Here is a 26070-nt window from a genome sequence, read left to right on the forward strand (position 1 = left end):
CTCCAGCGTGTGGGCGAGGCAGGCTGATGCTGATGGGGACAGGAGGAACGCCCTTGGCTTTGGAGCCACAGGCGTCTGCAGACTCTGTTCCTTTGAAGACCTGGTAACCCTAGTCTTGGATGCCGTGCAAAGACCACACATAGGCTTGGTCCCCACGTGCAGAGCAGTTATCTGAGAGATACCACCAGGCCAGAGTAGCATCCCCAGACCACGCGGAGGCGGTTAACTGTTCACACAACCTAGGGGAGGAGTGAACACCGGGTCAGCATTAGTGTAGGCCCAGGCAGGACAAGGGCATGCTGGAAAGTGCATGCAGCTCAGGAAGGCTTCGTGGAAGTATTGAACTTGAGAGCTGCAGGGACCGAGCGCATCACGTGGCCCAGAGCCTGGGAGGGCGGCCGGGTGGCAGGAGGTTTCCAGACAACCTCTGCCCGGCCTGGTGGGAGACGGCCCCTTCCCGCCCTGCACTCCGAGTGAGGTCACGCTCAGTAAGCCCAGCTTTCTTCTTCCAGGTGCTGCCCCATACCTGAAGACCAAGTTTATCTGTGTGACACCGTAAGTGGCTTACCCTCTTGGTTTTGCGTTTCTTTCTAATGTCCTCAGTTACCTCCCAGGAGTAGGATGCCAGGTGAGAGGTGTTCTGTGAAGGGTGGATGTTCCTGGGCTACGTGCAGGACTCAAAGTGACCTTGTGTGTTGAAAAAGCTTGAGCTTTTATTTTTCTGTTGGAGACCAGAGTTTGATGGCTTGTGTGTGTGTGTTTTGTTCTTTTTTTTTTTTCCTCCATTGTGTCTTGTCAACCCGGCCCTTTCCCCTCCTGCCGCTCCCCGTTTCCTACAGAACGACCTGCAGCAATACCATTGACCTGCCGATGTCCCCCCGCACTTTAGATTCATTGATGCAGTTTGGAAATAATGGTGACGGTGCTGAGCCCTCAGCAGGAGGGCAGTTTGGTGAGTATCGGGTGCTGCCCAGGCCGTGCCCCGTGGCAGAAGTCAGCCCCCACACCCGCCCACTCACGCGTCACCTGCGCTGGCAGGAGGAAATTCCGGGGCAGCGCTCTCACATTTCTTAGTGGCCGTGTTAAAAATAGGAAAAAGAAACAGGTGCAGCTAACTCTTTACGATGTATTTACTCAGTATATCCAACTTCCTGTCATCTCAGCGTGTAAGAAACTGATCTTTCTCCATTCTTTTTTTTTTTTTTTTAAAGGTTTATTTTTGTTTGAAAGGTAGAGTTACAGAGACAGGGAAAAACAGAGAGAGCTCGTCCAAATGTCCGCAACTGCTAGGGCGGGCCAGGTCCCAGCCAGGAGCCTGGAACTCCCTCCGGTTTCCCATGTGGATGGCAGGGACTTGAGCACTTGGGCCATCTTCTGCTTTTTCGGTGCATTAGCAGGGAGCTAGAACGGAAGGGGAGCAGCCGGGACTTGAACCTGCACACATACGGCATGTTGGGGTTCCAGGTGGGGGCTTAATCCAGAGTGCCACGGCACCGGCCCCTTCATTGTTCTTTTCCCTACAAAGTCAGACCTGCAGTGAGCTTTTGACAAGGCCTAGCCGTGGTGTGTGAGCCCCGTGTCGCACGTGGCTGCAAGCTGCCGTGTTAGACTGGGCAGCCTTCCATCTACACTCGGAAAGCTGGGACGGGGTTCAGGTGCGGAGGAGACAGGGCCCTGAGAGCAGGGGAGCGCGTCTGGCAGGAAGAGGCTTGGCAGCTGCGGGGGCCAAGAGCCCCGTCCTCTGGTCGTCTGAGGGGTTGGGGGTGTGGCTGCGAGCTGCAGGGTCGGGCGGCTGACCCCACGTCCCTGTGTGTCCCTGCAGAGTCCCTCACGTTTGACATGGAGTTGACCTCGGAGTGCGCTACCTCCCCCATGTGAGGAGCTGGGAGCAGAAGCTGCAGAGCTGACTGAGGCACCTCCCCGTGGTCCACCGCCCCTCAAGCAGCCCAGCCCCCGACCACCTGAAACTCCTAACCTTGTGGTTCCAGATTTTTTTTTAAAATCTCCTACTTCTGCTATCTCTGAGCAATCTGGGCACTTTTTTAAAATAGAGAAATGCGTGGATGTGGGTGATACGCTTTTATCTAGATGCAAAAACGAATTGTGCTGAGGCCGTGCAGGGGGTGTGGAAGTGGGCTGCCGGCGGGAGAGAGGAAGCGTCTGCGTCGGCTCGTCCCTGCCCTCCTTCTCCGCTCTGTCGCCGTCGCCGCCGCCGCCGCCAGACAAGTGCCTCCTGCGCCCGCAGCGCCTGCCCACTCCTGCGAGCTCGCGCCCAGGCCGCCTGTAGCTGCGCACTCCTGGCCTTGCACTTTTAACCTTGCTAGTGTCCAAATAGAAGACAGGACTGGCTAAGCCCCTAGGTTTCCTTCTAAATTAAAGAATGAGAATTAAAGGGGAAAAACAACAACAACAAAAAACAAAACAAACAAAAAAAAACACAAACACTGTCTCAGCAGCGTAGCCTTTTCTGTATTTAAGAAAACAAAACTCAGCAGCCTCCTTGGTGCTCTAAGCATTCGGTTTCTTAGGCTGATAATTTATGAAATGGGCTTCAGGTCAGACCCTTGATGGACCTTTGAAGCTGTGGCTTGGCCGTCGGTTTCGACATAAGAAGGTTTAAGGAGAACCTGCCCATTTTAGACTTTTTTTTATAAACAGATTTTTATTTTCCTCTGTAATGGTGGCCTTTTGGTGGGCAAGCCTGGGCAGAGGGTGTGAGAGCCGCACCCTCTCTCCCTGGACTGACATCCCGCCCCGGAGCCTTGGTGTTGCTCCGGGTGCCTTTGCGGGGCTGGGGTAGCCTGGCTTCCCTCCATGGCCCACCTGGCCCTCCGGGGTCACCGCCTCCTGGGTCCGAGGTCCCTCATCCTGTTTGCTCTGGGAGCCCTGCTGTTGGGACCTCACAGGAGCAGAGGGAGTGGGGGTTGCAGGTCGGACGTGACTCAGGCTGTGGGGCCTTAGCCAAGTGTCTGGTTGAGCTCAGGGAATACGGTTCTCGCCCCGGTTTCTCCGTGACTTCCAGCAGCACCTGCAATGCTGTCTCCACTTGGCTAACACAGGGCAAAGGCCTCCTGGTGATGAACTCACAGTCTGCCCTCGTGTGAGGGCCTCCCCAAGGCTAGTGGTGACTCACAGATGAGGCCGGGCAGCCAGAGTGCCTGCACCTGTTATGGCCTCCGTGCGGGCCCTGAGGCGGGCGGCTGGCCTCTGCTGGCATTCTGGACCACTCAGTGGTGTGCTCGGAGGGCCTTCTCTGACCCAGAGGCATGGCCCGATTTGGTGACTCAAAGCTGCCTTGCCTTGGTTGGTAGAGCTCCTGTGGAATTCTGTCTGTTGGACCCAGTTTCGCTATAGTTTCTGAATTAAAGGGTGAGGACCTTCTCTCCAAGATGAATGGGGCTTGCCGCTGGGCATCCCTGTCCTCCTGCCTGGGGGAGGGGGGCTGATTCGTAGTCCCAAGCTCCCTTCCGCAGCAACACTTCTCGTACATAATAAGCTTAACGCTGACCCCCAGAGACTGTTGAGAAAAGCGGACTCGAGCTTACAGTAGGTCCTGGGGACCTAGGGCACGCGTCTGGGCTTCACTGTCAAGTTCCTGGCCCTAGGTAGCATGCGTATCTGGGCTAACTCTGATTGTAGCAGAAGTTCTGAGAGGAGCTGGCCTTGCCCCGGTCCCTCCCTTAAAGAACAGAGTCCCCAGGCCCTGGCCGCTCTCTCCACTGCCCCTGCCCAACCCCAGCCCTGCCGAGGGATTCCCATGGAGCGCTTAACCTACCTACCACAGTGGTTTGTAAGCTGCTGTCCCAGCCACTGCATTCAAATTCCAATGTATACTTCATAGTGTAAAAATTTATATTATTGTGGGTTTTTTGTTTTTGGTTTTTTTGTATATTGCTGTATCTACTTTAACTTCCAGAAATAAAAGTTATATAGGAACAATCTGAGAGCCTGGCAGTGCTGTCGGGGGTGAGTGGAGGAGCCAGGGGTCACGGGGGTCACAGTCTGGCCAGGTGACAAGGTGTGGGCGTGGGGCCTCCCCCGCGGCGTCCTGCCTGGGCTCAGATAAGCCACCTATGGGGGTTGGGGTGTGGCTGCTCCCGGCCCTGCTCCACCGTGGGCTCCATTATCACTTTCCCTTAGTTCACCAGTGGGGTCACCGCAGACACCTCACTGGCTGCTGCTGCGGCCCCCCGCAGCCCGTGGTGATGACCCAGGGCAGCTGCGCCCAGGACACCAGTGCCCACTGAGCGTCCCCACCTCACACCCTGGGCCATGGAGACAGCCCAGGCCAGGATAGGAGCGAGCACCTCCCCTGCAGAGATGGGGCAGATGAGGGGCACCTGCCTCCCTCCCGCCCACTCCTCCCACCCCTCTTTGGGGCAGGCTGCGAGCGCCAGGTCCCTTCCCTCTCAAGGAAGCTGCCCACAGGCCCAAGGGAGGCCCCCCAGCGACCCCCTCGGCAGGGGGTCCACAAGGGGCATGCCCCACCTCCCCTCAACCCCAGCAACAGTGGGATGGTGCCCCCTGCTGGCCTCGGAAGCGATTGGGAAGGATGGGGCTTGCCACGCCTCTCCGGCTGCCCTTGGCCCAGGAAGTGAGAAACCTTGGCACTGCCCTCAGCTGCAGGCTTCAGGGTTGCTCATGGGGCAGCGGATCAAGAACTGCCCGCACCACAGCTCCGCCCACCCTCGGGCCCCTCCCACAGTCATTCCTGCCTTCCCTTCCTCCAAGTTGCTAACCCAGTTCTTCAGCCTTCCAAAGTGGTCCTTGTCCTGGAAATCACAAAAAAAAAAAAAAAAAAAAGGCGGAGCTACAGGCTAAAAATGACAGCATCAGCCATGCAGGTGGGATGGAACAAAACAACCCCAGCCCCCAGGTCCCCAACACAGGGATGCCACAGCCAGCTCCCAGAGCCAGGAGCCAAACCAGCCAATGTATGAAAACAAAAACCTTTTATTCAAAAACAGTTGACACAAATGCATAGTCTATGTACAAAGTACAAAAGAACCCCTCTTCTCGTCCCCACCTCCCTTCAGAGGGTTTGAACTCCCCAGCTTCTGCATCCCAGGCCTCGCAGGGAAGGCGCGAGGCCCCAGCCTGTGAGGCAACAGCGCGAGGCCACACCCTGCAGAGCCCACCCAGCCTCGGCTTGCCCCACTCTGGGTTCCTGCACATGTAGCCGGGGCCTGCCCCCTCCCCTCCTACAAGCGAGGGTGTGAACAGGCCAGGAAGAGGCAGGGGCTGGGTGGAGGGGGCAAGGTTGGAGGATAAAGGTGTCTGGGGTGGGTAGTGGGCAACAGCACACAGACTCGAAGCCCACGAGCTCCAGCTCAAGGACAAGGCCCTGACTCCAGTGAATCCAGCTGTACTCAGAACTCCGTCGGGCACGGCCCACACGAGCCCCCAGAGGCTGGACAGAAAGCCTGCGGCGGCACGTTCATGAACATATACAGTCACTCAAAAGCAAGCCCCAACCTCCCTCCGAAGGGAGAGAATCAGGCCACCGCATGTGCCGTGGCCAGATGCACGCACGCACACGCAGGAGAGCGCAAAGCGGCTCGCTGGGGAGGAGAGCCAGCTTGCAGCTGCTGTCACCCTAGCCCTTGAGTCATTCCATTTGCTGAAACGCCGCTGAGTGGACCAAGGAGGACCGGGGGGCCAGGTTTGCCAGCGCTGTGCACCTGCAAAGACGGAGGCTCGGTCTCCTCCACCAGACCCGGGGGTTCTCAGACACCTCGATGTGAAGAACAGAGCCAGGACTGCCAGGGCGAGGCAGGCCCGCCCATCGCATGCACGCACACACGCACACGCACACACACACACACACACGCACACGTCCACATGATGCCTGCAGAGGCATCACCAGGCACAGCGAGACTGAAGTCCAAGGAACGCAAACCCTCCCCCTGAGATGCAAACATTCAGGAGAGGGAGCTCCTGGCAGCCGTGAAGAGCGCGGCGGGCGGGGACAGGCGCGGGTTGAGACCGTCCATGGGGCGGCGCAAGAGCTCCTCCACGTGCCGGGCCACATCCATGGTCTCGTCCAAGTCGAACTCTCCTTCCTGGTCCAGGACGGGGTCCGGGCTGGTGAAGTCGGGGGTGTCAGAGGGAGCTGGTGCCCCTCACGGCACCCAGTCTGCTCCCCACTCAAACCAGCGCCCAGGGGACCAGCTCGGCACCCAGCGTCTACGTGCATCTCTGGCTACCTCACAGTCATCTCGGGGTTCATTTCCCCTCATCTTTGTAACACGCAACGCTTGGGCCCATGAGCTCTGCCCACGTGCCATGCTACGCAGCCCGCAGCAGCACACCATCCGCTGAACAGTAAGGTGGGTGTTCGCCCCATTTCATGGCGGAGCAAAATGGGGCTCAGAACATGCTTGGGCCACCTCGTCAGGGCTGGAGTCTGGGGCTTCCGGCCTGTTGGTCTCCCTGCAGCTGCCTCGGACACACAGCCCCGGCCACCCACGGCCCACAGAGGGATTCCTCCTACGCCGTGGCCCCGCTCGGCTCTGCAGAACTAGCGCCCCACTGGCAGCTACCTCGAGTCAAGCCCTTGCAACAGCCTTGCCTGTGTAAACACGGCCCCTGCCCTGTTTTCACTGAATTCCCACGAGGGAGGTGATCTCGCTTCATTTTACAGAGGGGGAGACAGGATCAGAAAGCCTCGGGGACTTTTCCAAGGTCACACAGCACCCAGGACCATGGCGTCAAGATGCCCTGTGTGCCTGCCCAGGGCCCAGGGCCCAGGCCTGAGCTGGGCACCCCAGCCTAGAGGAGCTCAGGGCTCCTCTGCCTATCTGCCCCCCCGGGCTCCAGCCTGAGGCCCGCCCCCAACCCCTTCCCACAGCCCCCATGAGAACCCAACCTACTTCTGTGGGTACATGTTGTAGTGCGTCTGGGGACACACAGCCGGGGACGGGGCCTGGTCCACGTAGGTGGCGCTGGCCCCCCCCTCTCCAGACGCGTTGGCAAACCTGCGGGAGAAGGAGAGCTCAGCTGCTGGGCAGCCCCTGGGCTGACCCAGGGGAAGGGGCCCAGGGGGCAAATGGACGCCTTTTCCAGGGTGCAGCAGGACCGAGTGCCCACTGCCCTGGGGCTCCGGCTGCAGGAGAGGGCCCGGGCGCTGGCCACAGCACAACCCGAGTCCAGCCTTACCCCAGGGGCTGAGTCAGGTCTGTGGCAGAAGGGGAGGGGTTGGGGGCGCCCGGGCAGGGGGAGAGGAAGCAGGAGACCCCGAGTGGACGCTGGACACTTACTCAGGGACCACTTGCTTGATCTGCGGCTTCACATACCCATCCACTGCCTTAGCTGCCAGGGAAGAACGGGGAGACAGCCTGAGTCTCTGGGGCTCCACGCAGTCTGTCTCCGGCCCACATCACCCTGGGGCCTTAGCAGGGGTGAGGTTTCCCAAGGACCCCCACCCAGTAAACACCTGCTGACGGCCCCGCCTGACTTCACACAGGCTCCTGGCACCAGTCCCACCCCTCTGCCGCCTCCCAGACAGAATCTACAAGCAGACCCTGCCCAAGGCAGGTTTGTGGGTGGAGTGGGGAGAGTGACCAACTGGATGGGAGCAGAGCATGAGGTGTGAGTGTGGCTTATCCTGGCCCCTCCCTCAAGGCGGCCAGTATTTCCCCCACAGGTGCAGAGGGGCGATTCTACTCAGCTTGTCTGCAGACACAGCTGGGATAGGGTTGCCCTGCTGTCCTTCCCGCCACAGCAAGATCCAAAACCCAGAGGGACCCAGGCCTTCGGCGCAGAGGTTAAGATGCTGCCCTCGTGCCTTGTCAGAGTGCTTGGGTTCAAATCCCAGCTCTGCTCCCAACTCCAGCTTCCTGCTAATAGACTCCCTGGGAGGCAGCAGTGATGGCTCAAACAGCTGGGTCCCTGCCACTCCCGTGGGAGACCTAGGGCCAGGGCTCTGCCCGCGGTCTGGGGAGGGCCCGGGCGTCGCGCAGCAGGACCCACCGAGCACAGGCGTGTAGTACTTGGAGAAGACCTCGTCCTTGGGGCGGTCCGGAAAGACATAGATGAGATAGTTCAGGTCTCCCAGGCGGTCGGCCAGGGACCGAATGGAGAAATCCCGCGTGGTGAACGGCTTCAGGTTCCACAGGTTGCGGTCAGCTGGGAGAAGGAGGACCCTGCTCCCACCGGCCTCGGGGGACGGAGGCGATGGGGCTTTCCCTAGCCCGCCCTGCAACCCCACCCGAGTGCTCCCCCTCAGCCAGCCGGGAAACTAGACACCCACAGGCCTGGCCACAGCAAGGGCCTCGCCCAGCGGGTCTGCGGTCCACGGGGCCGGTGGCAGCAGGTTCTCCAAGACAGGACGAGGGAACACATTTCTGAGCAACACGCTCACTCCCCACCTTTCCCAGAGCTCCTTCTAAGGGGAGCAGGTCCCTGGGCCCGCGTGGGGCACAGCAGGCACTCACGGGAGTCAAACTTCCAGGCGATGGTGATGCCCCCGATTTCTGAGTCGCTAAAGCGCAGCAGGAAGGTGCCATCGGGCTTGTTGATGAGCAGGTCGTGGGCCTGCTGTTTGTTCACAAAACCGAGGATGGCCCTGGGTGCAGGGACAGCCGCGTCACTGCTGAGCCAGCAGCCGCGGTGCTCTGGGCTGCCCCGGCCCGGCCCCCGGCCCCAGCCCCGGCCTTCACCTGCCGTGGTGCCCCGGCCTGGCCCCCGGCCCCAGCCCTCACCCACCGCGGTGCCCCGGCCTGGTCCCCGGCCCCGGCCCTCACCCGCCATGGTGCCCCGGCCCGGCCCTCACCCGCCGCGGTGCCCCGGCCCCGGCCCTCACCCACCGCGGTGCCCCGGCCCTCACCCGTCGTTCCAGTGCGGCTTGTGATGCTTCTTCAGCACCTCCATCACCCCATCGAACCACTGCCAGAAGGTGTAGTTCCAGCCGGGCAGGTTCTCCTGCGAGCCGGGAGACCCCGAGTCAGGGCTGGGGCCCGGCCACGGGCGGCCCGGGGTCTCCCTGCCCTCTTGCCCCAAGCCAGGCCTGCTTCCGATTCTTCACCCCTCCCTCTCCCAACCCCAGCACTCCATACACTGACTGGCCCCACTCATCACCAGGGAGCAGAGCCACTCGTCCCACGCTTCTAAGACGACGGGGGTCCCTGACAATCCTCTGGGCAGGAGTCGGAGGTGTAAAAATTTTCCAGGCCAGGGGTGGACATCTGGCACAGCACATGAGAAGCGACCTGGGATGCCTGCATAGCATACTGGGCTGCCAGGGTCCAAGTCCCAGTTCCACTCTGATTCCAGCTGCCCGGCTAATACACGTTCCGGGAGGCAGCAGGTGACGGCCCCAGTACTTGCTTCCCTGTCCCCCATATGGGAGACTCAGACTGAGTTCCAGCCTCCTGGCTTTGGACTGGCCCAGTCCTGGGCATTGCAGGCCTTGGGGAAGTGGACCAGCAAATAGAAGATCTCTCTCTAGCTCTGTCTCTCTGCCTTTCAAGTACATTTTAAAAATAATAACAAAGGAATTGTCCAGGCTGGACAGGTCTCCATCCCTTCACTTTATAGAGGGGCGCAGCTGGGTAAACTGAAGCCCAGAGCACAGAGCTAGGACTAGAGCCCGAGGGTCCAGAACCCAGCTCGAGGTTCCCCAGGTCCTCCTGCTTGGGTTCTCAAGCTGACCATATCGCCTTCCAGCCTCTGCCTGTGTTCCTTGGGGTCCACACCCCCATTTCTCCAGGTGGAAGGAGACAGGGTGGGGACGCCCGACTGCGAGCTGGGGGAGGCAGGACAGGGCGGGTGGTCCCAGGCAGGCCCTCACCCTGTTGAACTGGGACCAGGACACGGACATGCTGCTGTCGTCCTCCAGGTAGGAGACAGGGTGGGGCCGCCTGACCGCGAGGTGGGGGAGGCAGGACAGGGCGGGTGGTCCCAGGCAGGCCCTCACCCTGTTGAACTGGGACCAGGACACGGACATGCTGCTGTAGTCCTCCAGGTGGCCGCTGCTGCTGTTGAACAGCTTCTGTGCCAGGAACACCAGGTTCTCCTTGGTCAGGCCCCGGTTGCTCTGCACCTCGGCCTTGAATTTCATGTTGAGCGCCTCGCACAGCTGCGGCCACAGCACTTTGTCAGGCACGGCGAATGGCACTCTGCCCTGGGAGGAGCGGAGAAAGCAGAGTGGATGGGGCACTTAGGGACATGGAGTGAGCAGGAACATATGTGCACGCACGCCTGAGACACACAGATACACAAGAAAGAGGGGGCCGAGAAAGTTCCAGAAAGTAGGCACAGACCCATGGGGGAAAGGGGGCAAGGCAAAAGAGAGGATGCCGCGTGGGCCCACAGGGCCAGGGGCCCAGGCTGCAGTTAGGGGGCCAAGCCCAAGGCAAAGAAAGATCCCAGGCCAGGGCCCAAGGTCCAAGCCCTCCTGTGCAGAACCTGCAGCTGGAGCCCGAGGGCAGCCCCACTCACCTTGCCCCAGCCCTGCTCTGGGCCTAGGGGAGGGGGCACGGGGTGAGAAGCACCTCGCAGCAGGGGCTCAAGGAGCTGCCCTGACCTTGAGCAGCGTTCTATGGTGTTGGGGGTGGGGAGGGCAAGGCAGGGTCCCCCAGGGGCTCACCGGCTCAGCAAAGGCGTTGTCCCACAGCACAGTGGCCGTGGCGTTGTGGTCCTGGCTGCCGTGGACAATGACAACCACGGGGAGGGACAGCGTCTGTGGGAAAGTGAGGAATGAGCGTGCGGGGGCGTGGCCGCCGTTCCACGCTCTGCTCGGGCAGGACTCCCAGCCCCGGCCGTCACCCACAGAACCAGCTGCAGCACCCGCAAACCAGAGAGCGGAGTGTGGCTCTCTTCAGTGCACCGCCTCTGCTGCGGGCCGGCACAGGGAGCGCAGGGGGTCCCGGGCGCCTCCTCTCAGCGCAGCCAGGTGGCCTCCCACAGGTAACCTGGGCCATGTTGTGGGTGAGCCTCGGGCAGGGGGCAGCCGGGGGTCCTCACCTTCACCTGGAACACAAGCTCATTGCTGCCAACGCTGAACTGCGACTCGAAGAGGACCGTGAACTTCTCCTCCGTCACCGACTCCGCACCCCGGCGGTCCGCACGCTTGATCCTCTTCAGTGACTGCAGGGGCCCATGGAGTCGGGGGAGGGGGGGCAGGGTCAGGAGGGTTCCCCGCTGGGCTGAGCCCCCTCTCCACGGCCAGGCCCAGTCCTTACCATGTTCCTGAAGTGGGCGCTGAGGGTGCCGGTGGCTTGGTGATATTCCATGACGCAACAATTGTTCAGGATCTCGCCACTGCACTCGCTGTGAGCAGAGAGAGCCCCAGGTCCGCATGGCCTGGCAGGGATCCCTGCTCTGGGCAGTGCTGCCACGGCCCCTCCCTGGGCCCCATCACCCCGACAGCACCCAAGGCGAAGGCTCCAAGGGAGAGGGGTGGGCAGAAATCCCTCGGCCACCAAGGTTGACGTGGGGATGTTCAGGACTGCTTGTAGCTTCTGGTGCATTTCAAAGAAAAGCCACGACCCGACCGTGGCCTACAGGAGCCCCAGGATCAAGCCCACCTCCGTGTCACTCAGGAAACACTGGCCATGGCGGCCTTGGCCACCTGCTGTGCACGCCAAGCTCAGCACCTAACCTGGAACTTTAGACTTGGGTATTCACTCCCCCCGTCACCCAAAACACCCCTGCCCGTCCCTTCCCACAGCCCCGCCCCAGTGTGGCTCACGCCTCCCCCACCTGCCCCCATACATCCACACACTAAGATGGCACTGTCTTAGCTCTCTTTCTACAGTCTATCACTTTTCAGCACAAACCTTTTTTTATTTTACTTATTTGAAAGAGAGAAAAAGAGCACAAGATCTCTCATCCGCTGGTTTACTCCCGAAATGTCTCTAACAGCTGGGGTTGGGCCAGGCTGAACCCAGCAGCCAGGAAGTCAATCCAGGTCTCACACATGGATGGCAGGGCCCCAGAACTGGAGCCATCGCCTGCTGCCTCTCAGGGTGACATTAGCAGCAGGAAGCTGGAACCAGGCGAGAAGCTGATTTGTAAACCCGGGCACTGCGGCGTAGGCATTCAGAATGGCATCAGAACCACCGAGCCCGCTGCCTGCCTGCCCCCTCATTTTTAAGGGTGCATTATTCTGTCTCCCCAGCTAACCCGCAAGTTGTAGGAGCACAGCCTCGTGCGTCTCTGTTGTCACACTACCCCCCGATCACACACGGCAGGCACACACTGACCGATTAGGACCGGATGACCCGGGACGGCCTGTGGCCTCCCACACCACTCATCCACGCGCTCACGTGTCCATGCGCTGGTGGCCCACATTGTGGACAGCCTGCTCTGAAGCCTGGCCCTCCCCCAGGGTCCCCGCTCACCACACCTGCTCTTTGCTCCGCCTCCAGGACATGGCACGATTTCTCTCCCCCTGAAAAGTCTTCCCTCTCCAGCCCCTCCGGGCAGCCACTGCCTATCCAGCTGCAGCCCGAGACTCCTGGGCATTTCTTCCTGCCTGTGCCACCCTACCATGGTGCCCTATAGGATTCAGTCTTCACAGCCTACAGCCCACCCGGCTGCTCAGCAGGTGGGCGATGCCGAAGCCGGGCTGTCTGCATCCCCCTCAGCCTCCCTGTCCTCTCTCTGCACAGCACAGGGCCCAGCACGGCGGCAGTGTAGGACTTGCAGCCGCTACATGCTGGCCACAGGCAGGAGGATGCAGTGGGTAAGGAAACAGCATGAACTAGGACGCTGTGTGCAGGTCTGCAGGTGGGAGATGAGGGAGGCTGTGCTACCCCGCTGCAGAAGAGGAGCCACGCCCACCCCAGCCTGGCAGCCCCAGGGCGGGAGGGAGGGAGCCGGCACTCACTTGCGGGCGTTCTCGTTCTTGAGCAGGGACTTGGCCTGCTGCTCACTGATGATGGTGGCCTTCACCTGGGGGGGGTTCATGTGCACGTTCAGCTTCCCGCCCACCAGCAGGCGCACGGTGGCCGCGAACTTGGTCTGGGTCTTCAGGACCTGCGGGGGCTGCTTCTCGATGATGAATGTGCTGCAGGTGACACAGGGACAGGCGTGAGACCCGGCCTCGGGGAGGGGACGTGCCACCCCTGGGGCTCAGCAGATGAAGGAAGGGCATGTGGCCCGGGCCCCTTTCCCACGAGACCACGGGGAGGGAGCTGGGGAGACGGCAGGGAGACGCAGGGTCCAAGAGCATCTCTTGTGGGGTCTGGCAACAGACACTGGGCCAGAGCAGCCAGAGTTACAGGAGATGGGGTGGGAAGCAGGTGTGAGGCAGCGTGAGAAGGGTCTGAGGCGGAGACCTGGGCAGGACGGCACCACTGCTCCCACGCGCCAACCCCCGCGGAAGCCCCCACCCCCACGCTGGGCGTGGCCGAGAGGCGGAGGCCACCTGGTCACCAGGGCGGAGATGATGTCCGTGATGGTGGCGTTGACCTCGGCCAGCATCTCCTCCACGGGGCCGGGGATGGGCAGCTGCTGGCAGAGGTGCTCGGCTCTGCGGATTTGCTGCCGGTTCTGCCAGATGATCTCAGCCAACTTCTCACACCTGCAGGAGCCCAGGCCACAGGAGCACATTGGCTTCCCCCACTTCCCAGGCCAGAGGCTGGGAGGCTCCAGTCTGGGGACCCCATCCCCAGGACCCGGCTCCACCCCCAGGGGGTGGGGGCCTAACCGCTCCTCCCTTGGAGAGGGCAGAGCAGGCGGCCTGCCTTCTAGAAGCGCAGAGAAGCCAGGAGGGGCAGGGCGGTCTCAGCTTGGGCCCAGGCAGCCCCCGGAGGATCAAGGATCCTCTGCACACCTGGCCCAGCCTCACCTCCACAGGATGCCCTCGCCCGGGTGGGGTGGGGGTGGGGCACAGGGTAGGGGACTGAAGTCTGCAAAAGGAATAGGCCCCCGGGAAACACCGGTGGCCCAGACAGTGGGGCCTGCAGCACGGGCCGAGGGAGGAGGCAGAAGAGGCAGCTGGCTTGACCAGCATGGCCTGGCCCCTGGCCCCTGGCCCCGCCTGCCTGCTCCCCGCGCGCACCAGGACTGCAGCACGTCCAGGCTGCCCTCGGGGGGCCCTCCGTTGCCGGCCAGCTGCTGCCGCCGCTTCCACTGGATCAGCTCGTCGTCCAGGATGATCGTCTGCTGCTTCCGCAGCAGCTGCAGGGTCTTCTGGTGCTTCTCGGCCAGCTCCTGCGGGGGGAGAGGGGGGGACAGCAGCCCTGCTGGGCTCCCAGACGATGGCCTGGACAGGACCCCCCGAAATGCAGGGCCTGGCACGGGCCCAGGCCCCCCTCTCCAGACCTGTGCCCCCCACCCCAAAGAAGAAGGATCTGGCCTCCTGCTCCCCAGGGCCCTGCCCTTGTCCTGGGCCCCTCCCCCATCTGGCCCCCGGAGACCCCGCCGCGGTGCTCCAGCCCGGGTGCAGAGGGGCGCAGAGCCACTCACCACGCGGTACTGCTGCAGTGTCTGGGCCTCACGCTGCAGCCAGGCCTCCAGGGACACCTGCTTCTGCTGCAGGGTCGTCTCCCTGCTCAGCCGCTCCTGGGGGTTCAGCTGGGCCAGCTGCGCAAACTGGGCTAGAGGAGGCGACACCACACCCATGGCCATCACCTCCCGGTGTTTGGCACGAAGCCCCCAGACCCCACTCAACTGGCCTGGGGCCAGACCCTCGAAGGCCAGACCTCCCAGCAGCGGCAGGTCGGGCTCCTGCCAGCCCTGGGTGCCGGAGGCGAACGGGCTCCCTAGAAGGCAGTGCCTGCCTTCGCTCACCAGGCTCCTGATGGGTTCTCCTCTGGGGGTGGGGGTGGGCACTCAGAGCACGCCTGAGGGGACCCCTGTGTGGCCTCTTCCCCACCCCACAGTGCTGGCTGCCCAGCCCTCCTCAGCGGGACGCTGGCCTGGGCCGGCCTCGGGTTGGAAGTGAGCCCTGGCGTTCACTAGCTGGCTGAACTTGGGCAAGCAGTTGGGCCTCCTGTGCCTCAGTTTCCCCGTGTGGGAAATGGAGACTCCTGGTACCTGCCTCAGTGGGTTGCTGTGGAGATGAACTATCTCATGATACAGAAAATACTCAAGAAACCGCCTGGCCCACCCAAGTTCTGGGCAGATTCGTTCTCGTGGACGGGAGAGAGGACAGCAGTGGCCAGGTGACAGGGACAAGCAGAGCCCAGCCCCCACCTCACAGGGGAGGCCTCCTGGGAGGCCCCGCACCCCGGCTTGGTCTCATCTCCTGAGCACAGGCTGGGTCTCTCTGCACAGGAGGAGGAGTCCTCAGGTGCTGCAAGGAGCCCCAGCCGGCTGTCCAGGGCTGGTCCCTGTCAGCTCCGCCCACCACCAGGTGAGACAGACAGCAAAGGCGGAGACACCCTGCACCCAGGCCTGCTGGCAACAGGAGATCTCCTTGGGAAAGGGGCTCGGCTGCTCTCCACCTCGCTGGAGGACCCTCCCCAGGGCAGGAACAGGGCAGGAGGGAGGTCTCATGACCCCATTCAAAACGGCTGTGATGAAACCCTCAGACCCAGGGGAGGAGAAACGGGAGAACGAGGAGCACCTGTGGGTCTCCAACCTGGCTCAGAAGTCAGTATTTGCCCAGGTAAAGCCTCCTGCACGCCCTCCCCTGTGGGGAGCCCCCCCACCCCAGGGCAGCCGCCCTGGCCACAGGGGACGCCTCCCTCCCAGAGCCTCAGGAGCTCCTGGTGGCCTCTGAGGGCCATGTCACACGGACCTCGTCCCTGCCTCATGGAACACACAAGCTGGGACAGACCAAAGCCACTCAGACAGCCAGCAGCAGCCCACAGCTGCAACTCAGAAATCGGGTTCCAACTCTGGGGCGTGGACACTGCGCAGTGACCCTTTAGCGGTCTCCTGGCAATTGGCAGAAGCTTCTGGAAGAGGCCAGGGAGACCTGAGGCAACTGCTGGGCTCCCTGGGGGGCTCTGAGCGCCCCCTGCTCACACAGGTGCACAGTTGTGCCTCTCCTGGGGGAGGCAGATAAGCGAGGCTGAACACACACTGCCCCGAGGGAACAAACCCAGACTCCACTCCAGGCCTAACCCGTCCTCGGGAACAGAAAACCCAGGTTCGGGACCACAAGAGCCGTCAACGGTCACAGGACTCTCGCGGACATGACGTGAACTCTGCTGGCCCTGCCCCAGGAAGGAGCCATGCTTTTCTGGAGTCAGTGTGGGCCTGGTTCCAACGGGAGGAAGACATGCTAGAATCTTCCTGCCAGCTAAAAACTGACTCAGTACCAACGATGTTTCAGGGACGGGCAGGCCTCAGGATGCAGAAAACACTGGCATGGCAGAAAGGAAGCTGAAATTGTTAAAATGAAATTCTAGAGTAATCAAAAATAGCACCCCTTCCTAAGGGAAAAAAAAAAGGAACAGAACCAAAATTGAATGCTTAACAGAAAATATTAAAATGAACGTACATCTATGTTAATAATTTAAATATTACTGAACTAAATATCTTACTAAAACCAGAGATACTGAATAGATAAAAAGCAAGATTGAACTATATGTGGTCTACATGTTAAATTTTTTAAAAGCATGGATAAAGACAGGCAGTATGAAATGTAGATGTCTGCAGTGCCGACATGCCATGCGGGCATAGATTTGAGTCTCAGCTGTTCTGCTTCTGATCCAGCTCCCTGCAAATGGGCCTGGGAAAGCAGTGGAAGACAGCCAAAGTACAGGGGCCACTGCAGGCATATGGGAGACCTAGAAGAAGCCCTTGGCTCCTGGTTTGGGCCTTGCCCAGCTGCAGCCATTGCAGCCATTTGTGCCGATCTCAAGCCAGGAGCCAGGTGCTTCCTCCTGGTCTCCCACGCGGGTGCAGGCACCCAAGCACCTAGGCCATCCTCCATTGGCCTCCCGGGCCAAAGCAGAGAGCTGGACTGGAAGAGGAGCAACCAGGACTAGAACCTGGTGCCCATATGAGATGCCAGCACTGCAGGTGGAGGATTAGCCAAGTGAGCCAGGGCGCTGGCCCAATAGGTAATTCTGATACTTTTCTTTTCATCAACCAACAAAACAATTGGGCAAGGAAGAAACCAGTAAAGGCAAAGTCCAGTGGGTCTCCACGTATAGCCCTGGGAATTTCTGGAATGTTCTTAAGCCTGCATTTGCCTTTTTCACTCTCAGTGTCTTACAGGTACACAGTGGAGCCTCCAGCAGCTACGAGAAGTGTGATATTATAACAGAAAGGAAGGCACAGTTGTCTCTTATTAAGCCCAGCATTAGAGATTTGCAAATACCGTCACGTATTAGTTAACAACAGGCTAACATTCTGAGAAATGTCATTACAGGATTTCATTGCTGTGTGAACACGATAGAGTGTGTTCACACACACCTGGAGGGTGCAGCCAACCACACACCCAGGCTGTATGACCTACACACTACAGTCGCCTGACACTGACCAAAACACTGTGATTCAGTGCATGACCATATGTGAACCAATGTCATCCCACCAATTTTTTTTTTAAATACAGATATTGCACTGGTCTTTGTAAAATTTTACTTTTTATGCTAACTACCAAATTTATTGTTGCTGTTTTTTAATGAAACAACAATGAACATGTATTCTTTCCAAATGCATAAGATGCATTCACTGAGGTAGTATATATCCTAGGCCATAAAAGAATTCTCAATACATTTATAAAAACTGAGATCACACAGAGTGTGATCACAGCAGAACAAGATGATACTGAAGTCAGTAACAGTTAGACATCTAGAAAAAAACAAATGCTTGGAAATGAAACAAAATGCTTCTAAATAACATATGGATAAAATTAATCACTAGAGAAATTAGAAATATTTCAAAATGCATAATGAATGTCTAGCATAACCAAAAGTATGGGACGCAGCTAAAGCAGTGCTTAGGGGCACATGTATAGCTTTGACCATATACACACACAACACGCATACATACACAGACATATACACACACACACATACACAAGCAGAGATACTTCTTAAAGTTTGTGGAAGATGGAATCAAAAGGTAAGTTTATTTTGGTGCAAAAAAATGGAAATCCATGGATAGTTTTTTCACACTATGCATCTTCCGTGAACTTTTGAAGACCCATGCACACTTGTATGTTTGAGAGGAGAACTCAGGAGCAAAGCACAGAGCAGTTGGACGCTTCTTGCTCTCACGAGGACGAGGTGGCACACCCCTGGGGCCATTCTGGGGTGTAAGGAGAGGGGCCATGTCCCCAGACTCCTCAGGTTGTACCCGAGGGCAGTTCCCCCGAGCCACCTCTTCTTTCCCCCACCCACATGGCGGCAGCCACCGGCCAGGCACATGAGAGGAGAGAGGAGATTTCATGCCAGCGCTCTGCCCTGTCTCCTCCCGCCTGTGAGGCTCCCGAGGGGCATTCCTGGCTTCCCGCCTCTTCCCCGGCATCCGTTAGGGAACACGGTGCCCACATTCACGAATGCGCTCACGCAGCGAGTGCCCACAATTACGGCGAGAATACAGGGTAACAAAGTACAGGGTTCCACATCACCAGCTGAGATCCGGTCTGCAACTGACAGGCAGCCCAGGCCCAGTTCTTTGCTCTTTTTAAACCTCAGTCTGCAGCCGTGGGCTCCACAGGCTCTCATGAGGGCTGCGCTGAGCTCAGGGCCTGGACAGAGCAGGTGCTCAACCCCTGGAGCCACTTCCCTACCAGGCTCCGAGTGAGGTGCTATGGAGACGGACAGCCCCGCAGGAGCTCAGAGAGTGCTCCCCACATGGGGACAGCCCACAGGAGCTCAGAGTGCTCCCCTCCTGACAGGAGCTGAGTGCTCCCCGCCTGACAGCTCAGAGTGCTCCCTGCATGACAGGAGCTGAGAGTGCTCCCTGCATGGGGACAGCCCACAGGAGCTGAGAATGCTCCCCACATGACAGGAGCTCAGAGTGCTCCCCATATGACAGGAGCTCACAGAGTGCTCCCCACATGACAGGAGCTCACAGAGTGCTCCCCGCATGGGGACAGCCCACAGGAGCTCAGAATGCTCCCCGCATGACAGCTCAGAGTGCTCCCCGCATGACAGGAGCTGAGAGTGCTCCCTGCATGGGGACAGCCCACAGGAGCTGAGAGTGCTCCCCGCGTGGGGATGTGCGCGGCGGCCGCCCGGCCTCACCTTGGATCCTCAGGCTCTCCTGGTACTGGATGATGAAGTACTCCTGAGTCTGCTGCAGCTTCTTCAGCTCGTTCTCCGTGTCCTGCGTGACCAGCCGCAGCTCCTCGAACGTCTGGTTGATCTGAAGGTGCTTCTGGGACAAGGCGTCAGCCAGGGTCCCAGCGGGAGAGGCGCCCTGTGAAGGGACGGGCGGGAGTGACAAGCAGCAGGGTGCTGGCAGAGGCAGGGAGGAAGGCCTCCGGCCCCGCGCACCCACCACTTCACGTCTGCGGTACGAAGGGAGGGCCGTTTGCCAGAAGGGGGGGGGAACGGGGAGGAAGGGGCACGGACAGGCGACGTGGCAGACAGCGGCGCCTTCATGCTAGAAACTTCAATTTCGGATCTGGCCTCCGCCGCGGGATTCCCAGAAGGGTCTCTCGTTTGCTTCAGAGAGCATCAACACGTCCCAGGTCACCTGGGACTTTCTACTGATGACCCCTCCCTCCTCCTGCTCCACACACTCACGGAGCCGACGCCCCGACTGGGAGGCCAGGGCTGTGTGAGCACATGCCACCACTCTGAGTGTCCTCACCCAACACCTCTTCGTGACTAAACAAAGAGAGGGGCTGAACCTCTCGCAGGAGTCCCGAGACCCCAAAGTGAAATGACAGGGGCGGCAGCACAAGGCCTGCTGGCAACCAGCTGTCCCTTCAACACCCCTCTAGAGACTTTGCAATTAACAGCTACACTCGGAACAAAATCCAAACCTCTTCTTCCAGCCTCTGCTGGTCCAGCTACCAGCCCCTGCCAATCTCCACCCCTAGCGCCACGCTGCCCGGGTACCAGTGGCGGCTAGGCCTGCTGATTCTATTCCTTGAACAAATAAGCACGTTCCTATCTCAGGGCCTTTGCACATGCCCCATCTGTCTGTAACATTCTGGCACCAACTCCTGAGGCAGGCAATTCAACTCACACCTCTTCCGAAGGGGCCTCCTCCTATGGACCAATCTCCTCCGGGCCCAGTCTCACACCAATGTGTCCTGCTGCTGCTTGTTCATTTGCTTCTGGTCTGTCTCTCTACACAAGAACGTGAGGTCCCCAAGTTCTAGGACCCTCGGTGTCCTGTGCACCACAGAGTCCTCGAGGCCAGGACATCAGCAGTGCTGAGAAGGAATGACCCTGCGCTCCCGACACCACCAGTGCCATACGCTCTATCAGAGCTGAATTCACATCACAACCTCAGGGGGCGCTGTGGCTGCCAGGGGACGCGGCGGGAGTGTGGAAGGCCCAGGACCTGGCTTCCGCCCCCTCTGGCTTTGCCTGCATCACTCCCCGCCAGCCCCCTTCTCCGCCTCCGCAGGTGCACTAACCGGCAAGCAGTGGCAGGGGGGATGTCTGAGGCTCCCCTGCCCTTGTGCGCACTGACACCTGTGCTGGGAAGATCACTCCTCCTCTTCTCCTTCCTCCCCAGTGGTGCGACACCCCCTCCCTGAGGACATCCCCGGCCAGCCTGCCCAGGACGAGCTGGGTTTCCCCACCTGGGCTCACTCTGGGGAATCTACTGTGGCTGGGGGTCCCCACCTCTGCCTCTTCCCCCAGTCCTAGCCCAGACTCAGACACACAGTTGGACCAGCAAGTGTTTCCTCGGGCGATTGTAGAATGCCTGACACATTGATTCTTTTTTTTAAGATGTATTTATTTATTTGAAAGTCAGAGTTACACAGAGAGAGGAGGAGAGGCAGAGAGAGGGAGAGAGGTCTTTTCCATCTGCTGGCTCACTCCCCAATTGGCTGCAATGGCCAGAGCTGCGCTGGTCCAAAGCCAGGAGCCAGGAGCTTCTTCTGGGTCTCCCATGCAGGTGCAGGGACCCAAGGACTTGGGCCATCTTCCACTGCTTTCCCAGGCCATAGCAGAGAGCTGGATGGTAGTGGAGCAGCCAGGACTTGAACCAGCACCCACATGGGATTGCCGGCACTGCAGGCAGCGGCTTTACCCATTATGCCACAGCGCTGGCCCTATCCCATTGATTCTTTACAAGCAAATAGCGCTTGTGCTTCAGGTACTGTCCTGCGATCTCTAGCCCTGTTATGTGACTTCATGAAACTCACTTTGCTTTACTGCAGACAAAGTGATGTCTGTATCATTGTCCCAGGCCTTCATTACACAGGGGTTGGTGTGGCCAGGCAGGAGCTGAGTCACTGCTGCCTGCAATGCCTGCATCCCAAATCAGAGTGCCGGTTCCAGTCCTGGCTGCTTCGCTCCCGACTCAGTTCGCTGCTAATGCGCCTGGGAAAGTAACAGAAGATGGTCCCGGTGCTTGGGGCCCTGCACCCGTGTTGGGAGATCCAGGTGGAACTCCTGGCTCCCGGCTTCGGCCTGGCCCGGTGTTGGCCATTGCAGCCATTTGGGGAGCAAACCAGTGGATGGAAGCGCTCTCTTTCTCACCCTTTTCCCATGGCTCTGCCTTTCAAATAAATCAATCTTAAAACAAACAAACAAACAAAAAAAAGCCTCTGTACACTCTGCTCTCAGAGTGTGCGATGAGCACTGCCCCGCCCTCAGGCCTGCCCCCTGTGCCACCCAGGCTGTCCTCCCAGACACGGCCAGCCTGCAGTCCCCATTTAGGACCCAGAGCCACTCAGTGAACGCCAAACCCTTTTCCCTGGTGATTTGTGACGGCACCTCGGACACAGATGGGGTTTCAGTGAGTATGTGTGTGCGTGTATGTGAAGAGTGTGAGACTGTGTAAGCTTCTGTGTACACATGTGTGGGGGTGTACACACGTGTGGGGGCTATATGTGGGGGGATGTATTCATGTGTGTATATGTGTGTGGGGTGTGTTGCGTGGGGGATGTATTGTGGGGAGCAGCTCGGACTAGACTAAGTTACTGGAATTAAGACTTATTCTATGCATCTGCTCTCCTCTGTGGGGAGCAGCTCGGACTAGACTGTTACTGGAATTAAGACTTATTCTATGCATCTGCTCTCCTACAATATGGCGCTGGGAGAGGAGAAAACAGCTTCTACCCAGCTGCCTTCAGTTCAACCAATAAACTGTAGGACTTGCTCCTGATTGGAGAGCAGCGTACTCGGCGTGTGGGCAGCCGAGTTAGGATTGGCGGAGGAGGACTATAAAGGAGGAGAGAGACGGCATGCACCTGGAACATCTAAGGGGAACACCTGTGCAGCCCCCAGAGAGCCGGCCGGCGGTGTGCCGCTCCCCTGCGGAAGTGGGGAATGTGGCCAGGGGGAACTGCCCTTCCACGGAGGTGGAAGGGATAGTAGCCAACCCGGGAAGAACCAGCAGCAAACCCGGGGAGGGCCGAGCAGACGAAAGAACAGCGCAGGGTCCTGTGTCGTTCCTCCACGAAGAGGGGGAGCGACATAATGGTGCCGTGACTCGGATATGAAGCCTAGGCAGGGTTCAGTGTCGCTCCTCCATGAAGAGGGGGAGCGACATAATGGTGCCGTGACTCGGATATGAAGCCTAGGCAGGGTTCAGTGTTGCTCCTCCACGAAGAGGGGGAGCGACAATGTATGTGTGTGTATGTGTGTGGGATGTGCATAAATGTGTGGAGGTGGAGGTGTGTATGGGGAGGATGTATTTGTGTGTGGGGGTGTATGTATGTGCGTGGGTGTATATATGTAATGCGTATGGGGGATGTATTCGTGTGTGTATACATGTGCATGGGGGATATATACATGTGTGGGGGTGTATATGTGTATGTGGTGTATGTATTTGTGTGTGTATACGTGTGTGGGGGGGGTGATTGTGTGTAGGAGGATGGGGGAGTGTTTATCCTTGGCCTACATAGTATCTAACTTAACCCTCACACTAGCCCTATAGAGCAGGTACTTTTATTACCCCGGTTTTACAATAGAAAAATGGGAGGCTCAGAGAGGTACAGCAACTTGCTCAAGTCACACAGCTGGTAAGCTGGTAAGTGGCAGAGCCATGTGGCCACCCCACACCGGCATGCAATACCACCTCTCGTGCTTGCCCGCGCCTCTTATTTCTTCGGTGCTGTCCTATGCCACTGTTTGATATCAACACAGTTGGGTCTGGGGAGAAAGTCACAGGGAAGACCCCCCAGCTCCTCCCCCACCCCCAGGCGACACTCACATTGTTGGCTTCCCGGACCAGCCTCTGTTCGTTGTACAGAATGTGCCGGATGCAGCGGACCAGCTCCATGGGGCAGCGGTCGTACGTGTTCTGGGAGAATCCAAGAGCATCTGCCCTCAGTTCCAGCCATACCGGCCCCGGGCCAGGCTCACCCTTCCTCTGCTTCAGCCCCTGCCTGGGCTTCTCCCAGGAAGCCTCAGAAACCATCATCAGATGTCTCTGTCTCTGTTACTCAGGGCCCCTCCCCCATCTTCACACTGGGTCTGCAGTGAACTCAACGCCCGCCGTCCACACAGCACTTCCACTCTCCCAGCGTGGAAACCCCTTATCCCTGCGTCGCCCAGGGGAACACGGATGCCCAGAGAGGTCACGTGCTTGTCCAGAGGCGAACGAGTTCAGGGGCAGGTGACTCGAGCCTCACACATCCGATACGAGGCCGAGGGCCTTGCCGCCATACTCCTGCCCCTCGGTTCCTATTTTGCTTCCCCTCGGGTTTCTCCCGACTCCTCCCTCTTGGAGAAGGACTTTTTGGTGCCCGGTCCCCGCTGCCTGTGGTTGAGAAGGGCTTGACCGTGATCACCACCCACACCCCTTTCCTGCTTCATACAAACTCCGCGCTTCCTCTGTACCCCCGCCCCGCCATGCCACCCCACGGAAAGGAGAAACCCCACTTCACACAGCTCTTCCATCCTCCTCCTCCCCACTCCAGCTTCAGCAGAGTCCCAACGGGCACGCAGCCACTCATCTCTAGAGTGCCCCAACCTTCCTTCCTCCAAGAAAAGAATCCTGCCTCAGTCTACCTCCATGCCACCTGCTTTAATCCGTCCACCATGCTGGCTCGCCCACCTCCCTCTGTCGGGAACAAAAACCCCCACCCCCACCTCATCCAGTACTTTCTGGAAGGTTAAAGGAATCCGGCAGGTCTGACTTAGAAAGAGGGGGTGGGGGAAATTGAAGAAAAGTTGCCCAGGAGCTCATGGTCATGCGGTGAGTCAGTGGCCAGACCAGGAAAAAAACCCCGGGGGGTTCTGCTTCCTCCCTGTAGGTGGCCCAGCGTTCACACCCACCTGGAGCTGGGTGGCGTAGTGGCCCAGCTTGATCTTCAGTAAAAACCCATCTTCCCCCACCTGATGCTCCGCCTTCTTCTGCAGCTCTTGCACCAGGCCCTCCAGGAGCTGGGCGGCCTGGGCTCGGTCCTGGGGGCTGTCCAGGTCGATGGCATCCCTTGGGGCAGGGCGGGGGACAGAAATCCACTGTGGCAACTCCTCGAGCCAGGAGCTCAGGCACCACGTGACGCGAGCCCACGAGACTTGCTGCCCGCACCTCCACAGGCACAGGAGGCTGCACGCAGCCTCTGTCCCCTCCAGACGCCCGTTTCCCTGTTCCCCTTTCCCAGGGACACCGCCCCTTCCACACAGAGGAGGGCAGGGAGGACCAGCGTGGCACCGAAGCACACGGAGGAGATCTCCAAGCCAGGGGGTTAGGACCCCGCAGGGGGAGGCCCGGGCAAGGGGCACCTACCACGGCTGGCTCTCGATCCACTGTGCCAGGTAGTGCCGGACCTCGATGGGGAAGTGCTGGCCATAGAGCACCTGCATCTGGCGCAGCGCGTCTCCCTGCAGCTGCTGGGCCTGAATCCAGCCCGCCATGGCCGCTCGCCTAGAACCAGGAGACCACTCAAGAGCCTTCTCCTCCACAGAGGCCGGCCGGGCCTGCCCCTGGCCCTACCGTGCCCACCTGTCCCTGGGCTGCAGTCGGGGCCAGGCCCCGCTCCTCCCACTAGCAGGCTTTCCTGTGCGGAAAGAGAGATGGTGGGGAGGAGAGGGCTGCCCCTCCTCTCCAACAAGGAACCCAATGAGGCTGGGGGCGGGAGGAGGGGGGTCCCCGAGAGAGGCAAGTGCCCTTCCTCTTCCTCTCCCCTAGCCCCATGGGAAACTGAAAGAGAAACTTGACGGCCGAGGCCCACCGCCCTCTGCAGGGTCTGCACGAATACCCCCCACCAGCCGCGCACCCAGACACCCCATTTCAGGGAGCAGGGGATGTTTCAAGCCAAAGTCAAGGCGAGGCAGCTTGGGCTGCCACCCTACGGTTGGCGCCCTGGGGCACATGGCTGGACTTGAGCAGAAAGAGCTGGAACGACACAGGCTCCCCTCCCGGGGCGCCCCGCAGCCGCGCTCTGCCATCACCCTGGTCGCGCCCGACGGCGCCCCCTCCCCCGAGCGTGAGGACGACGGCCGCCTCCCTTCCTCCTTGTCCCTCGTCCCTCGACCCCCGACCCCCGTGAGCACCACGCATTGCGCCCAAACTGGCTTTCGGCGCCGGGGGCCGGTCCCCGTCCCGCCCGCGGCCGTCGGGCTCCGAGGCGCCCGGGCCCCGCCGCGCGGCACCCACCTGGTGGGGCCGAGCTGTGAGGCGGCGGGGCCGGCTGTGCGCCCCGCGGCTCTCGCTCGCGGCCCGGGCTCCCGGCGGCGGCGGCGGCGGCGGCTGTTACTACAGGAAGGAGCCGAGAGCAGCGATTTCCTCCTCAAAGGTCAGCTGCCTGCGATAGACCAAACACAGCGCGCGGGCGCTCGCCAACACCCTCCCCGCCGCTGGCGCGGCCTCCCAGCCTCCGCCCTCGGCCGCCGGCTCCCGGCGAGTGCGCAGCAGCGGCGCGGCGGGGTGGCGCCGGACGTGGGGGCTGCCCCGACGGCGGGACCCCCAGGGAGTCCCAGACAGCGTGTGCCTGCGACTCGCGGGAGTGTCCCGGGACTGTAGCCGGCGACAGGCTCAGGGCCGGGAAATCCCAAGCTCTGGAAATCCCAGACCAAGGCCTCGGTTTTCTCATCTGTGAAAGGGGAGGAGGGAAGGACGGGCGAGCTGGAGATGCCT

General features: G+C 60.0%; 2 protein-coding genes across 9 annotated transcripts in view; one reads left to right on the plus strand and one right to left on the minus strand.

Annotated features, from left to right (window-relative positions):
• The window catches only part of STAT3 (signal transducer and activator of transcription 3), a 64312-nt gene extending 60373 nt beyond the window's left edge, over positions 1-3939 (plus strand). For 5 of the 8 annotated variants that reach the window (XM_070060679.1, XM_070060678.1, XM_070060680.1 and 2 more), the window contains 3 exons: positions 513-555; positions 840-952; positions 1823-3939. In XM_070060679.1, coding sequence (XP_069916780.1) covers positions 513-555; positions 840-952; positions 1823-1878 — 212 coding nt within the window. In that variant the 3' untranslated portion in view covers positions 1879-3939. The remainder of the gene's footprint in view (positions 1-512; positions 556-839; positions 953-1822) is intronic. The other 3 variants (XM_070060681.1, XM_051824991.2, XM_051824992.2) reach the window with 1 other exon arrangement.
• Positions 3940-4935: 996 nt separating this feature from the next.
• Positions 4936-25688, minus strand: LOC100348518 (signal transducer and activator of transcription 5A). Its single transcript, XM_070060682.1, has 19 exons — positions 25591-25688; positions 24721-24858; positions 24267-24423; positions 23200-23289; positions 19098-19272; positions 14416-14546; positions 14009-14160; positions 13373-13528; positions 12833-13012; positions 11184-11271; positions 10966-11088; positions 10589-10681; positions 9917-10123; positions 8828-8922; positions 8436-8566; positions 7972-8127; positions 7260-7311; positions 6873-6977; positions 4936-6084 (listed from the first exon to the last, which is right to left on the minus strand). The coding sequence occupies exons 2-19, from the start codon at positions 24846-24848 to the stop codon at positions 5922-5924; spliced, it is 2382 nt and encodes a 793-aa protein (XP_069916783.1). The 5' UTR covers positions 24849-24858; positions 25591-25688; the 3' UTR covers positions 4936-5921.
• Between the last annotated feature and the right edge of the window lie 382 nt (positions 25689-26070).

Source organism: Oryctolagus cuniculus, chromosome 17, assembly GCF_964237555.1.
Source record: "Oryctolagus cuniculus chromosome 17, mOryCun1.1, whole genome shotgun sequence".
NCBI classification, from domain to species: Eukaryota; Metazoa; Chordata; class Mammalia; order Lagomorpha; family Leporidae; genus Oryctolagus; species Oryctolagus cuniculus.